This window comes from Culex pipiens, chromosome 3, assembly GCF_016801865.2.
Source record: "Culex pipiens pallens isolate TS chromosome 3, TS_CPP_V2, whole genome shotgun sequence".
NCBI classification, from domain to species: domain Eukaryota; kingdom Metazoa; phylum Arthropoda; class Insecta; order Diptera; family Culicidae; genus Culex; species Culex pipiens.
In genome coordinates this window covers 117,500,126-117,512,895 of record NC_068939.1, presented here as the reverse complement: position 1 = coordinate 117,512,895, position 12,770 = coordinate 117,500,126, and the positions used below count along the sequence as shown (strand labels likewise).

General features: G+C 36.0%; 2 protein-coding genes across 2 annotated transcripts in view; one reads left to right on the top strand and one right to left on the bottom strand.

Annotated features, from left to right (window-relative positions):
* The window catches only part of LOC120417870 (uncharacterized), a 42,499-nt gene extending 34,042 nt beyond the window's left edge, over positions 1-8,457 (bottom strand). The window contains exon 1 of the mRNA XM_039580090.2: positions 7,480-8,457. Coding sequence (XP_039436024.1) covers positions 7,480-7,531 — 52 coding nt within the window. The 5' untranslated portion in view covers positions 7,532-8,457. The remainder of the gene's footprint in view (positions 1-7,479) is intronic.
* The window catches only part of LOC120417868 (rabankyrin-5), a 60,821-nt gene that overhangs the window by 36,874 nt on the left and 11,177 nt on the right, over positions 1-12,770 (top strand). The window lies entirely within an intron of this gene.

The following is a 12,770-nucleotide window of genomic DNA, read 5'->3' as shown; positions in this document are numbered from 1 at the left end:
GTGTGACATCAAACCATCCGTAACAACTCAAAAAGGGGTAATTTTAGTTGTAATTGTCAACAGGTAGTTGACCCTTCTCAAACTCAGTGTCAACTTCTTTAAAGTTAGCGATATGAAAATTTGTTTACAATCCCCTTTTTAAAAAGTTTCGCTTGAAATTCAAATTTAAACACGCGCCCCAGTGACATTTTTCCAACCCAATTGAGCAAGTTAACGTCAACAACAACAACAATAACGCAGAAATACCAGCGCCAGCGGAGCAGGTTTCAAGTTTCAATTTGCATTAATTGCACTTTCGCTTTTCTGAATTCACACGTTTTTGTGATTCATGTGGCGTCGTAGGTGTAGTGGCGCATGAGCACATTTTCCGAAGAGAGGGAGAAAGGGCACATGACGTGACGGTGCGTAAAAAAATCCGCGTTCTACTATAAAGCTTATGGTAAACAAACATTGCAGAAAAAAGCACAGGTTGCTTCATTGTCTAGACTCTAGAAAATTGAGCGATGACTCAAATCAGTAGAAAGGACGTAAGATTTTGTGTCGCGTCACTTTATTATTGTCTTCCTAGACGACTCAATTAGTATTATTGGCTGTTTGGATTTTTGAAGTCGTATTTCCATAGCATTGTAGCTTGGAAAGCACATCGATGGATTTGAAATGTCTGTGTTACAGTTCTTCTCTTTAATACCTCAAATGGCATTTTTTTAAATAACGTTATCTCTCGGTTTGACAGTCGAAAAAAATCCTAAAATTGGAGCAAAACAAGATTTTACAGATCTATCGACGTACCTTCCAAGCGGAGCTGATATGGGAATACAAATTATAAGCTTCCAACGTTAAATAATGCTAATTGAATCTTACCTTGTCTAGCCTAATCTGCACGTGGGCCAAAGATTTACATTTATCATTTTCATTGAATTTCATTTGGAAATAACAAGGCATTTTTTTTTAAATTGGCGTTGGTGGCTGACAAATTTTAAGCATTGATGACTTGGCAAATTTTTAGCTACTTGCAAAATTCTTTTTGGTTTTCATGTCTTCATGTTTTCATTCAAGAACACAATTTTTGCTCAAACTTTTTAAGCTAAATAAAACCCGTTTGCCGCTCCAGATGGATATTATTTTTATTTCGCCAGTTCGGTTAACCGGTTCTTGCCAAAATTATGGAGCTAAATATAGAAACGGATCCCTACGTGCAAAAAACGCAAGATCATGGCAATCCCACAAAAAGGCATGACATATGGAAATGGATACCTTTTTTTGTTTTTGTTCCCATTTTCTCTTCAACAGGCTTAAGAAATTGCTTGTTATTTTGTCGCCTTTTATTGTGTAAACTTTTGCATTTCGACAAGCAAAAGAGTTCAGAAAACAAGTTATTTTTAAATTTGTATGGCTTAATGATCAAAAATCTGTATCTTTTGAAGGAATTTTTGATCGATTTGGTGTCTTGGGCAAAGTTGTAGCTATGGATAAGGACTACACTGAAAAAAAATGATACTCGATAAAAAAAAATTTGGTGATTTTTAATTTCACTTTTTGTCACTAGAACTTGTTTTGCAAAAAAACACTATTTTTTATATGTTTTAGTGGACATCAAATGCCAACTTTTCAGAAATTTCCAGAATGGGCAAAAAATCTTTGACCGAGTTATAATTTTTTGAACCAATACAATTTTTCAAAAAATCGAAATATTGGTCTTAAAATTTTTTTCAACTTCATTTTTCGATGTAAAATTCAATTTGCAATCAAAAAGTACTTTAGTTAAATTTTGATAAAGTTCATCGTTTTCAAGTCATAGCCATTTTAATGTAACTTTTTTCAAAATAGTCGCAGTTATTGATTTTTTAAAAGTAGTGCCCATGTTTGCCCACCTTTGAAAAAAATATTTTTGAAAGGCTGAGAAAATTCTCTATATTTTGCTTATTCGGACTTTTTTGATACAACCCTTAGTTGCTGAGATATTGCCATGCAAAGGTTAAAAAACAGGAAAATTGATATTTTCTAAGTCTCACCCAAACAACCCACCATTTTCTAATGTCGATATCTCAGAAACTAATGGTCCGATTTACAATGTCAAAACATGAAACATTCGTGAAATTTTCCGTTCTTTTCGAAAAAAATATTTTCGTAATATTGAATGTCTATGAGAAAATATATAAATTTTCTAATTTTTATTAGTATTTTTTGTTGAGAAGTTTTTTTTATTAAAGTGTTTGGACAGTGAAAAGCAATTCTCCACAACAATAAAATTGCTTTTAAACTTGTCTCAGTGACCATAAAGTTGAAAAGGAAAACAATCTTGCAGAAATAATGTTTTTCATGGCAAAGAACTTATTCCAGAACAAGTATTTTAAACTTGTGAATAAATAGATAATCATGGAATTTGCCTTAACAATCCAAATTCTAGCGCTATTTAATTTGAAACACTATTTCATTAAATTACTGCTCAAACTTAAAAAAAAATTGAAGCGAGTTTTTGAAATATGGTTGCGTTCTTTGAGTAAATTTCATAGGATACGAAGTTGTTTTTTAATTATTTTTCATGGTTCTATTTATAGTATGATTTTTTATATATGGCTGTAAGGCCTAATCAATTAATAAGAGTAAAATAATTTTCATAGTGTAAAAGTGGTTGAAATTAAACGATATTTTTTTCATATCTTACCCTCTTACACCCTTGGTAGCTCATGAGTTTCATAAATTTATAACTTCAAACAGTAATTTCTCGAATACTTAAAAAAAAATTCTCGAACAACCCTTTTTTAAATTTAATTATATCATTTCTATTTTCATACAATTTGGTCAAGGTAAACAACATGTATTTATTTATTTTACTAAACAAAAATGTTAAACAAATCTAAATTTTGATCTTGGCCGGAAGAGGGGAATATCTTATTTTCAAATGAGTTAGCAAAATATTTTGTTGAAATATGTTGTCGAAAATAAAATAATTAATATTCATTCCATAATAGCGTGATTTTGTATGCCCAACTTATAAGCAAATAATATTCCTAGTTGTGAATACTTCAAACATAAATATTATCAGAATTAAACCATGACATGAAATTTAGAGACAGGCTGTTCAATATGAACAGTAGATTGAAATGAATAAAATCAAATCAGGTTCTCTACTTATTATTTTTTGTATAATTTCAAAACATTTGTGCTAAAAAGGTAGGAAAATGTTTACTTGTAATTCGGGAATTCCCGGGAAATTTACAAATTTCCAGGGAAACGGGAAATATTTTTTTCCGGGAAATCCCAGGAATTCCATCTTAAGAAAAAAAATCTTAGAACAATTCCTGTCATGTTGGCAACTGTCTACAGTTGAGGAACGTTTTTGGCCAAAAATGGCCTCAACAAAGTTGGAACGGTAAAATCAGTTCGCTGGTTCTGGGGTATAACTAAAGCAATCGTGACATTTCTTTTTTCTATTGATTTTTTTTTTACTAGATGATCCTAAAGTTAGAACGACGTTTTCGGTCGCAGAAATTACAGATTTGTTTAAATTAAGTTCTGCAGAATTTTAAGATCATCTTACAACCACTGAAAACAAAAATCGTCCCAATCGCTTGAATTATGCCGTTACCGTTCCAACTTTTTTGGGAGGCTTGGGCGTCCGTGTACTTTGCAAATCATAAATTTGGTGATTATATAGTTATACAACACTTTAAGCTCACTCTCTCTTTGATAATAATCCAACAACCCAAAAACAACCGGTGACTTTCGTCACTGCCTTCAACTACACACTATCGGCCGTTGCAAAAACCCGGTTCCAATAAAGGAAGTTTCCCTGGCTTTTATGGTCACGTACTTAAATTATACCTGGCCACTGTTTCCACTTTCGCCAAACTTATACAACGTCACAATCGGTTCAACAAGTTTGCGTTTCAACGCAGTGAGTGAAGAGTTTGTCAATCTTGATTCAGACAACTTATAGCTTTGAACTGTTGACCCTGTCTGTGCATTTGCTTGTTGCATGTTGTTTGCCCAACTTTCTCAAGTTCATACGGTCTTTTGCTTCAATGGAAGGAAAGCCTTAGCCCCAACATTTCACCCTCCACAATCCAAGCCCGCTTCTAGACGGGCTTGAATCTGAAAATTCGCAAAAAAAAAATTAACGTTTCTTTATCTTCAAAAGTATTGGAATTTGTTTTGCATCTTTGCTAATGAAAAAAATATGCATTTTTTCAAATTTTTTAGTCAAAACAATTTTCTCAGAATGAAAAATACAGAAATCTATGCTAACACAAACGAAATGTTCCAAAAATGGTCAGTAAAGGGTTAACTGGACTGCAATTGGTATGCCTCCACGGTGGAGGCCATCAGGGGCAAGTCTTTCTTCGCGCAGTTCGCTGAACCCTGACGCCGCCGTCGAGTTTCAACAGCAGCGCCGAGAAGAGTACGACTGCTGGCTGAGCCTATACCGAGACTGAGTCAGGTCATTCTAGCGTGAAAGATAGAAAGAAAAAAAGCCACGCGCAGAATAATTACCCTCGCTGGCCTCGCCGCGTATCGTAATCTGTGCTCTGATTCGGGCCAATATTATCACCGATGTATGGAGTTTGGAGCTCAGTGAGATGTACGAGCGTCTGTTTTAACGCCATTTCTAACGTCGATTGTGGAGAAGCACCAGTAATAACTTCTTTGTTGAATTGGTACTGAGATAACAACGATGATTCGGCAATACCTGACACTGTGTGTGCAAATTTGGTGTTGTGATGCAAGTGGGTTATTACTTTAGTCGATATGATATAGATTGCTTATCAAACAGTCGTATCACTTCCATTTGTTTGCACAATGCTGTACGACTTTGCGAAAATAACGAATAACCTTGTGCAAAACGATGACTTGGTTTAAATTTACCAAATCTGTGCAATCAAAAAGATCTGCAAATTGGAGAACTAGGTATATCAAGTCATCCTCCCAATATGTATCGTTACGAACAAAGCAACTCTTCTGTAAATTTTCGATAATTATGGCGAAGGAGATGAAAAAGCGGATCCAAGTTCTGTTTGCCGAAAAAATATACGTACTTTGACTTCGAGGGGAACGATTATCATTTTGTATTTTCAATTTGGACGAAACTGTCTGGGTACACAGTGCTCTTAAAATATTAAAATTATGATTTTATTTAGCATAGCATAGCATTGGTGTCTACCCGTAGTAGCTACTCTGTTATTTACCAGGACCTCCGTGGACCACAGAAGTGGAGTAGGAATCAATCATCACGACTTCGCAACTTTCAAATGTCCCTATCATGCTAGTCAATCACAGCGCCGGCCGCGACCAGTGGAAAGACCCGGGGAAGTGGATGAGAATATTAGTCCGATACTTGAGTGATGAAGACCGCTAAATCGGCTGCGTCTTCGACAAATTATCACGTGAGATTTGAGGGGGCTAGTAAGATGGGTGTGAAGCCAGGATTCACCGTGGTAAGTGTTGGGGCCGGTCAAAGTTATTTATAGTCCTTAATTCTTCGTATGTTCTTAGATTCATCTTGAAAGCTTTCCAATTCAGTTCACCAAGCTTTGTGTGGTGAATTCTGGTCGTGTTGAAAGTTCAATGTTCGCCTAATGAGTATGCAACCGAGTGTGTTCTTGAATTCAACTTTGCATTCAATATTGCATTGTCCTGTTCTTAGGTTCTCAGATTCCAATCAAGTTTCTTGGATTCTTATAGCATTCTTAATCCTTCTGGTCAACTAAGCCTCGATGATCTGGTGGTTTGCATTTTTGTATTCTGACCCAAAGGACGGGGGATCGAACCCCGCCGACAGTTAATGAATTTTTCGTTCATATTCAAGTGTTCAGAATTCCTTACTTCCATAATTTCTCGATAGGAGCAGATAGGAATCGAACCAAGAACCTTCCGCTTACAAATACGAATAGCGTAACCATTCAGCTCCGCCTACCCCTTATTATGATAATTATGATTTTATTTTTATTTAAAGCAGGACAAAAAATCATTTTTTTGTGACAGTTTAACTCTTTTTTAACAGCTCGAGAAAAAGGAGAAATTTATAAATAAATAAGTTATTTTTCTTAAAATTGTTTAATCTTCTAAATTAAAAATTCTCGACGTTTTGCAAAAGTTAAAATATGGAATCTCAATAAAAAAAAAAACAATTCCAATTATTTCAACCCTTTCAGGCCTGAATTTTGTTTTAATTATATATTTACTTAATGATGGGAAAATTATTCTTATGGCACTATAACAATTATTGTAGTCTAATCAACAGAAAACAATCTGAAATTAATTGTTCTGCATTGATATTCATATTAACCATGTTTGAGCTCGTTTAAAAATATTTAACACCGAAAAAAGTTTTTTTTTTTTTGTAAAAACTTAGATAGGTAGTAATCGCCGTCAGTTTGGTCGGTTTTGAATCCAGTTTGAGGGAAATTTATTTCCAATAAAATTTCCAAAATTGCTTGAGATTTGACTGTCCATCAAGGCCATCAAAAGTTCATACAAAACCTGTGCTTTCTCACAGAAAATAAAACTATTTTGTGCAAGAGTTTCTTATTGCAGAATATCATTATATGACTATAGATCACTTATGGTTTTGTTTCTATATTTTATTTTTTTTCTAGAATTTCACTTTTTGTCTCAGGTAGTTTTTTAAAATATAAACATATGCAACATATTGATAATACGCATTTATCGAAAGTGTTTGCTTCGAAATCTTGAATAGGATGCTGTAAGTTAAAAAAAATAGTTTGAAAAATGTTTAAAAAATTATAGAACTTGTACAAAAGATTGTTAAAATAGACCCAAAATATGACCAAAAATAGATATGTTACATCTTGGATCAATTCTGAGAGCATATTCAGATTCAGCGAGCAGTTAGACAATTTTCAAATTTCGTAGAGGTTCCAAGCACTTTTCCTCTGACTATTAGACATTTTCAAATGAAGATGTCTCGAGTTAAAATAAAAACACTTCTGAGATTTTTTCAGCGTGTGTAGTGCTGGATCTCTGGATCCCTATTTCGAATGCAACCTGGCGCATTTTAGAGATATTTAAGTTTGAAATTTGCATCTTTTTTTTGCTAAAAATGTATGTAACTTTTAACCAAGTCCAAACAATTAGTGTCCATCTATTTTTTAAAATTTCATCTCTGAACTTCAATCGTATCAAAAAGATGAAACCAGGAAAAATGATAAATGGATACCTCCGTCCAAAAAGTAGGTCATCGTTACATCCTACCGTACCCTTTGAGGAACGTTCCCTGCAGGGTACTCCAAAGAGCAGAACCAGTTTCAAGCAACCACCACCTCATTGCAAAATCAAACAAATCGTGTACACTCTCTCTCTCTTCTTGGTTGATCCGCAATGCAAAAGTAGACCATCCTACACGCCGCTGCCAAGTCACGGTTTATTTTCATTATATTTGCATCCCCCAACTCCCTTCCATAGTCCCTCGTCCCTTCATCAGCTGTTCATGAAACTGTTCGGTGGTGGTCGGATAATTACCTATAACCAGCAGCAGTAGCACCGTGGCCAGTGCAACACTTTGCCGATCCATTTCTTGTGATTGTGTGAAACTTCGCAGGGTTCTTCTCCGGGAACGCTCCAAGCTCGCAGGCAATTCGCAATTCTGTATGACTTGGTCTTGGTCGTCGTCTCAGCTGCGCCGTTGCAACGACTACTTCTCATCAATTTCCCCGTTTTTACTCCCGTTAGTCACACAACTCAGGCGGTCTCGTGCACAAGTGGTTCCGCGTGCGCGTGCTAAAACGGTCCACGACCTAAAACACAAACGCTGCCTTTGTGAGACTGAGATTTTCGCTTCTTCACTGATTTTTTTTTCTCGAGCTCACTCACAGAATACAAATTTAGCACGATTAATCATAACTCCCACAAAACACTGAACACAAACAATTCTCGGAGAATTGCTACCCGAAACAGTGAACGAAAGTCGTCGCCGAAAACGTCGTCGTATCGACCGTTCAACGACCGCGTGCGCGACGCGACTATCAAGGTCAGGCCCGACTTTACGGTCTGTATTCCCGGACCACCGTTCCCAGCTACTGCTGCACCAGCACGAAACGCTTCTTGGAACCGTGTCGGCTCTCACGATTTCGCTTTTCCTTTTCCTGCCCAAAATCGCTGCAACTCGTTGCTTTCTCTTGACCACGGTGGTTTTCACCCTTTCTCGCTCTCCGAATTTCACAACCACCACCGGTTGATTGAGGAGAAAACGATCTTTGGTGATGATCAGCTTTGAAGTGCCCGGATCAACTGGTTCAACAGCTAACAATCTAATGGACGATCGCGATCGGGTGTGATTCATTCCACGTGGTCGATCAGTCGACTAGATCATCGCGCGCGCGCCCGCTTAGAATGATCCGACTTTTGAAAAGATCGAAAATCAGATCAAAGTAGGCGTAATGAGGTGACGCGTCGTTGACGGTTGTTATCGCTGCGGAAGCTTGATTCGCACTGAACGGCTGGTGTTGTGTTGAAGCTGCTGCTGCAAGCCGGCTAAGGAGCAGCAGCACATGTTGCTCGGCTGATGCTGCCTGAGCGATGGGGAGTTGAAAGTTGATCAACAACAACGGCATGGAGCGGTGCTGGGATAGGTTGCGTGGAGTAGAAACTTTGAGAGAGAGAGAGAGAAAGAAGGTTAGGTTGGTTCAAGATATAAAAAAATAACAAATATTTTTCTTTGATTTGCGCTTTATTCTTCGGAGATCTATTTCTATAATTCAAATTTAGAATGAGTCCGCACACACTTACAGTATGTAAAAATAAATATTTACAGTGAGTCAAATATTTGTCCGTACCCCCCCCATACGGAAAATGTTTGTGACATAAAAGTTCATAAAATACGACCAAAGTTCCATGTTTTATACATCAATCGACGCGGCAGAATATCCTCTTTAAGACACTGTCATTGGATCTGCAAAAAAACTTTTTCTAAAAAAATACAAAAATAGTTTACTGAAAATAGTCAAAAAAAGAGGTCAAATAATTGTCCGTACCCCTAATAAAAGTACAATATCTGATCGATTTAAGTGAATTCATTTATGAAATGTTGTTTCTGTGTCAAATACTAGTACCTCTAGCCAGTTTGTGACAACTTTGAACTTCTGATAACTTTGTTAAGTTAGTTTATATTAAAAATTGGTTTAAATTTAGTTTTTTTTATGTAAAACTTATCAAAACATTAGTTTTTAAACAACTATTTTTATAAAATTGCTATTTTATGTTGTAAGAGTCTCTATTGAACAAGTTTTAACAATATTTGTTCGAAATATACATTGTTTTCATCTTTTTTATTGACATTTTTCGACCAAAAATACTGTTTCGGAACAATACCGTTAAACAATCCGGATTGTCCCGGAACCCGTTTAACCCCTCGGAGGGAAATTTTGTGGTGGTCAGATAGAGGACAAAAAAAACCCACCTCTTGCATTTTGAAGCATCCAATTTCGTCCACTACAGCCCGATTACGAGTCCCTAGAATGAAATTTGAAATTTTCACTTTCCGTGCTGAGAATTTATGTACCGGCCTGGGTCAGAATGTTTTGCTTGAGGAATTTGAAAATTTCAAATTTCAGACTAAAAATAGGTGTTTATAAACTAATGTTTTGATAAGTTTTACATATAAAAACTAAATTTAAACCAATTTTTAATATAAACTAACTTAATAAAGTTATCAGAAGTTCAAAGTTGTCACAAACTGGCTAGAGCTACTAGTATTTGACACAGAAACAACATTTCATAAATGAATTCACTTAAATCGATCAGATTTTGTACTTTTATTAGGGGTACGGACAATTATTTGACCTCTTTTTTTGACTATTTTCAGTAAACTATTTTTGTATTCTTTTAGAAAAAGCTTTTTGCAAATTCAATGACAGTATCTTAAAGAGGACATTCTGCCACGTCGATTGATGTATAAAACATGGTACTTTGGTCGTATTTTATGAACTTTTATATTACAAACATTTTCCGTACGGGGGGTACGGACAAATATTTGATTCACTGTACATCCCTTGGGCACTATGCACAATTTGTGATGAAACATGAAAAGTATTTAAAGTTTGGAAGAAGTTAGGAAAATGCACCAAAAACCATAGATAAACAAACAAATTTATGAATTCAGTGTAGTAGACTTATGCTTTGGGATGCTCCCTCCAATGTTGTACACTGGTATAGCTTAAAACTATTTTTGATGCAATTAAAAAAAGTGTTTTTCGACTACTTTTCCAGGGTGCGGGGCAGAATGGATCACCCTTAGAAAACAAACCATTTCGTCTCATACATGGTTGAAGGGAGATGAGAAATAACTTAAAGGACCTTTCGAACATAGTTTCCTGAAGTTAGACTACTTTTATAAAAATTGTCAATTACCAAAACAAACATTTTCGAAAATAGTGTTAATATGTTGCAATAAGACACTATTTTTACAAAAAAGCATCAAAACAACTAAAAAATCAACTAATGTTTCATTAAACGTGATTTGTGAAGCTACAAGAAGTGAAATAATCCATTTAGCTCAAATTTCGTAACTTTTGACGGTTTTCCATTCTGCCCCCAAGTGGATTTTAATTTAACACTTCTACCATAAATCCTCTAAACGATATGAAGGTTCCGTTGTTGTTTGTTTACCATGGTAGTAACATCTTAACTTATTTAAAAACCTCGAAATAAACAACATTTGCGTGGTTTTGTCAATAAATTTACATTTTTCTCATAATTCGAAAAATACAATGAAATCAAACGCCGTTTTCGGTATGGTGATGTTATTTGACGTCTTTTGTAAGACCTTATGGTTGGTCTAAATTCATTCTAAAGCCCAAACCCGGAAAATCCGCCTACACACAAAAAAATATTTCTGAATGTTACATCATTTATGATGTAACACTTTTGCACGTCATTAAACATTTAAATTTAAATGTAATTTGATGTAATTTTGCAACAAATTATACGTAAAAACATGATTTTACGTGTGATTCAACCGTTTACGACAAATCTCAAGTTTACATCAACTGAGTTTACATGTGATTCGTTTTTTCCGTGTCGAGTAAATTCACATATTTTTTCAGTGTACATCCGAATCGGTCCACGTTTCACAAGTCATCCTATGTGCTATCGTAAAGACAAATGTATTACAAAATTTAAAGCGACAAGAACTACTACGTTTTGTTTACCGCAGAGAGGATTCTAAGGTTGGAATCTAGTTATATGGGAAAATTAAAAATGATAAAAATCCAATCAGCAACACATTTATCGGGTCCCTTTTAGGGTCCCTTACAACCTCCCAAAATTTGGGAACGATTAGTTAAGTCCAAGCCGGGACTCGTGGTGTATGGGTATGCGTGATTGCCCCTCACCCAGTCGGCCTGGGTTCGATCCCAGAAGGTCCCGGTGGCATTTTTCGAGACGAGATTTGTCAGACCACGCCTTCCGTCGGATGGGGAAGTAAATGTTGGCCCGGTCTAACCTCAAGGGTTAGGTCGAAAGCTCAATCCAGGTGTAGGAGTCGTCTCCCTGGGTCCTGTCTCGGTGGAGCCGCTGGTAGGCAGTTGAACACACAATCCAAAGGTCGTCAGTTCAAATCCCGGGGTGGATGGAAGCTAGGAAAGAAGTTTGCAATTGCCTCAACAATCAAACCTTCGGACACCTATTTTCGAGTAGAAATCTCGCAATCGAGAACGCCAAGGCAATGCTGTAGAGCGAATAACTTGTATTTTAGTTAAGTCCACGATTGGCGCAAGGCGAATGAAATTTGTATGGAATATACTATGGGGAAACTAGCATTTTCACATTTTTTTAATTTACAAAATTCATGTTCTTTTATTTTATGAAACTAACACCGTAGAAGTGTAGCCCTGGATGTCCTGAACAACTCTCCCGAAGAAAGTATGGTGCTAAAGTGCTTCATAAAAAGATACAGAGTTTTCAAAAGTAGTGTACTGAAATAATCAGTGAAACTCAAACTTTCTGCCAACATTGCCAAAGGAACCATTAAATACAAAACAGACATTTTGTTCTTATATCTTGATTAACCTTACTGAAAATCGATGTGAAGAATTGTGTTAACGCACATAAGAGCGTCTGGTGCTTGGTTCGTGGCATAATCGGATCTGGACAGAACTGAAACTCGCGGGTTAGCTGGTGCACAGTAAATTATAATCAAAACTTTATTGCTCTTGGTTTCTGTCGGTTTATTGAACTGTACTGGACGGTAATTAGACGAGAAAACTGTAACTTTCTACATCTTGAGCTGTATTTCAGAACAGGACGGTTCTGTTCTGTACTGTGTCTCACGGAGCTATGGCCACTTCTAGAGAAGATTCTTGTGACCAAAGCTGGTAGTTCTAGCGGGAAATTCTATAACAATGCCAAGAACTCATTTGGAGATGCTTAGAATTATTCTGTAGTACTAGATCTAACTGAACTGATACAAATCTACAATCTGAACCTTTTGCATGCGCAAACATATTGTTTAGAAGACATTATTTTGTTAAGTTGCACCCCAAATCCTCAAATATATTATATTTATTGAAAGATTCCGCTTGACTTGGCAGTGTTGGTAAAAAGTATGTTTTTTTTCGAGTATTTCGAAATGTCTCTCTTGAACGATCTGTAACTTTTGTTAGAAGTAATTTAGCACCATATTGACTTCGGGAGAGTTGTTAAGGACATCCAGGGCTATAGCCTTCTACGGTGTTAGTTTCATAAAATAATAAAACATGAATTTTGTAGAATCAAAAATATGAAAACGCATGTTTCTCCACAGTAATTTCCATACA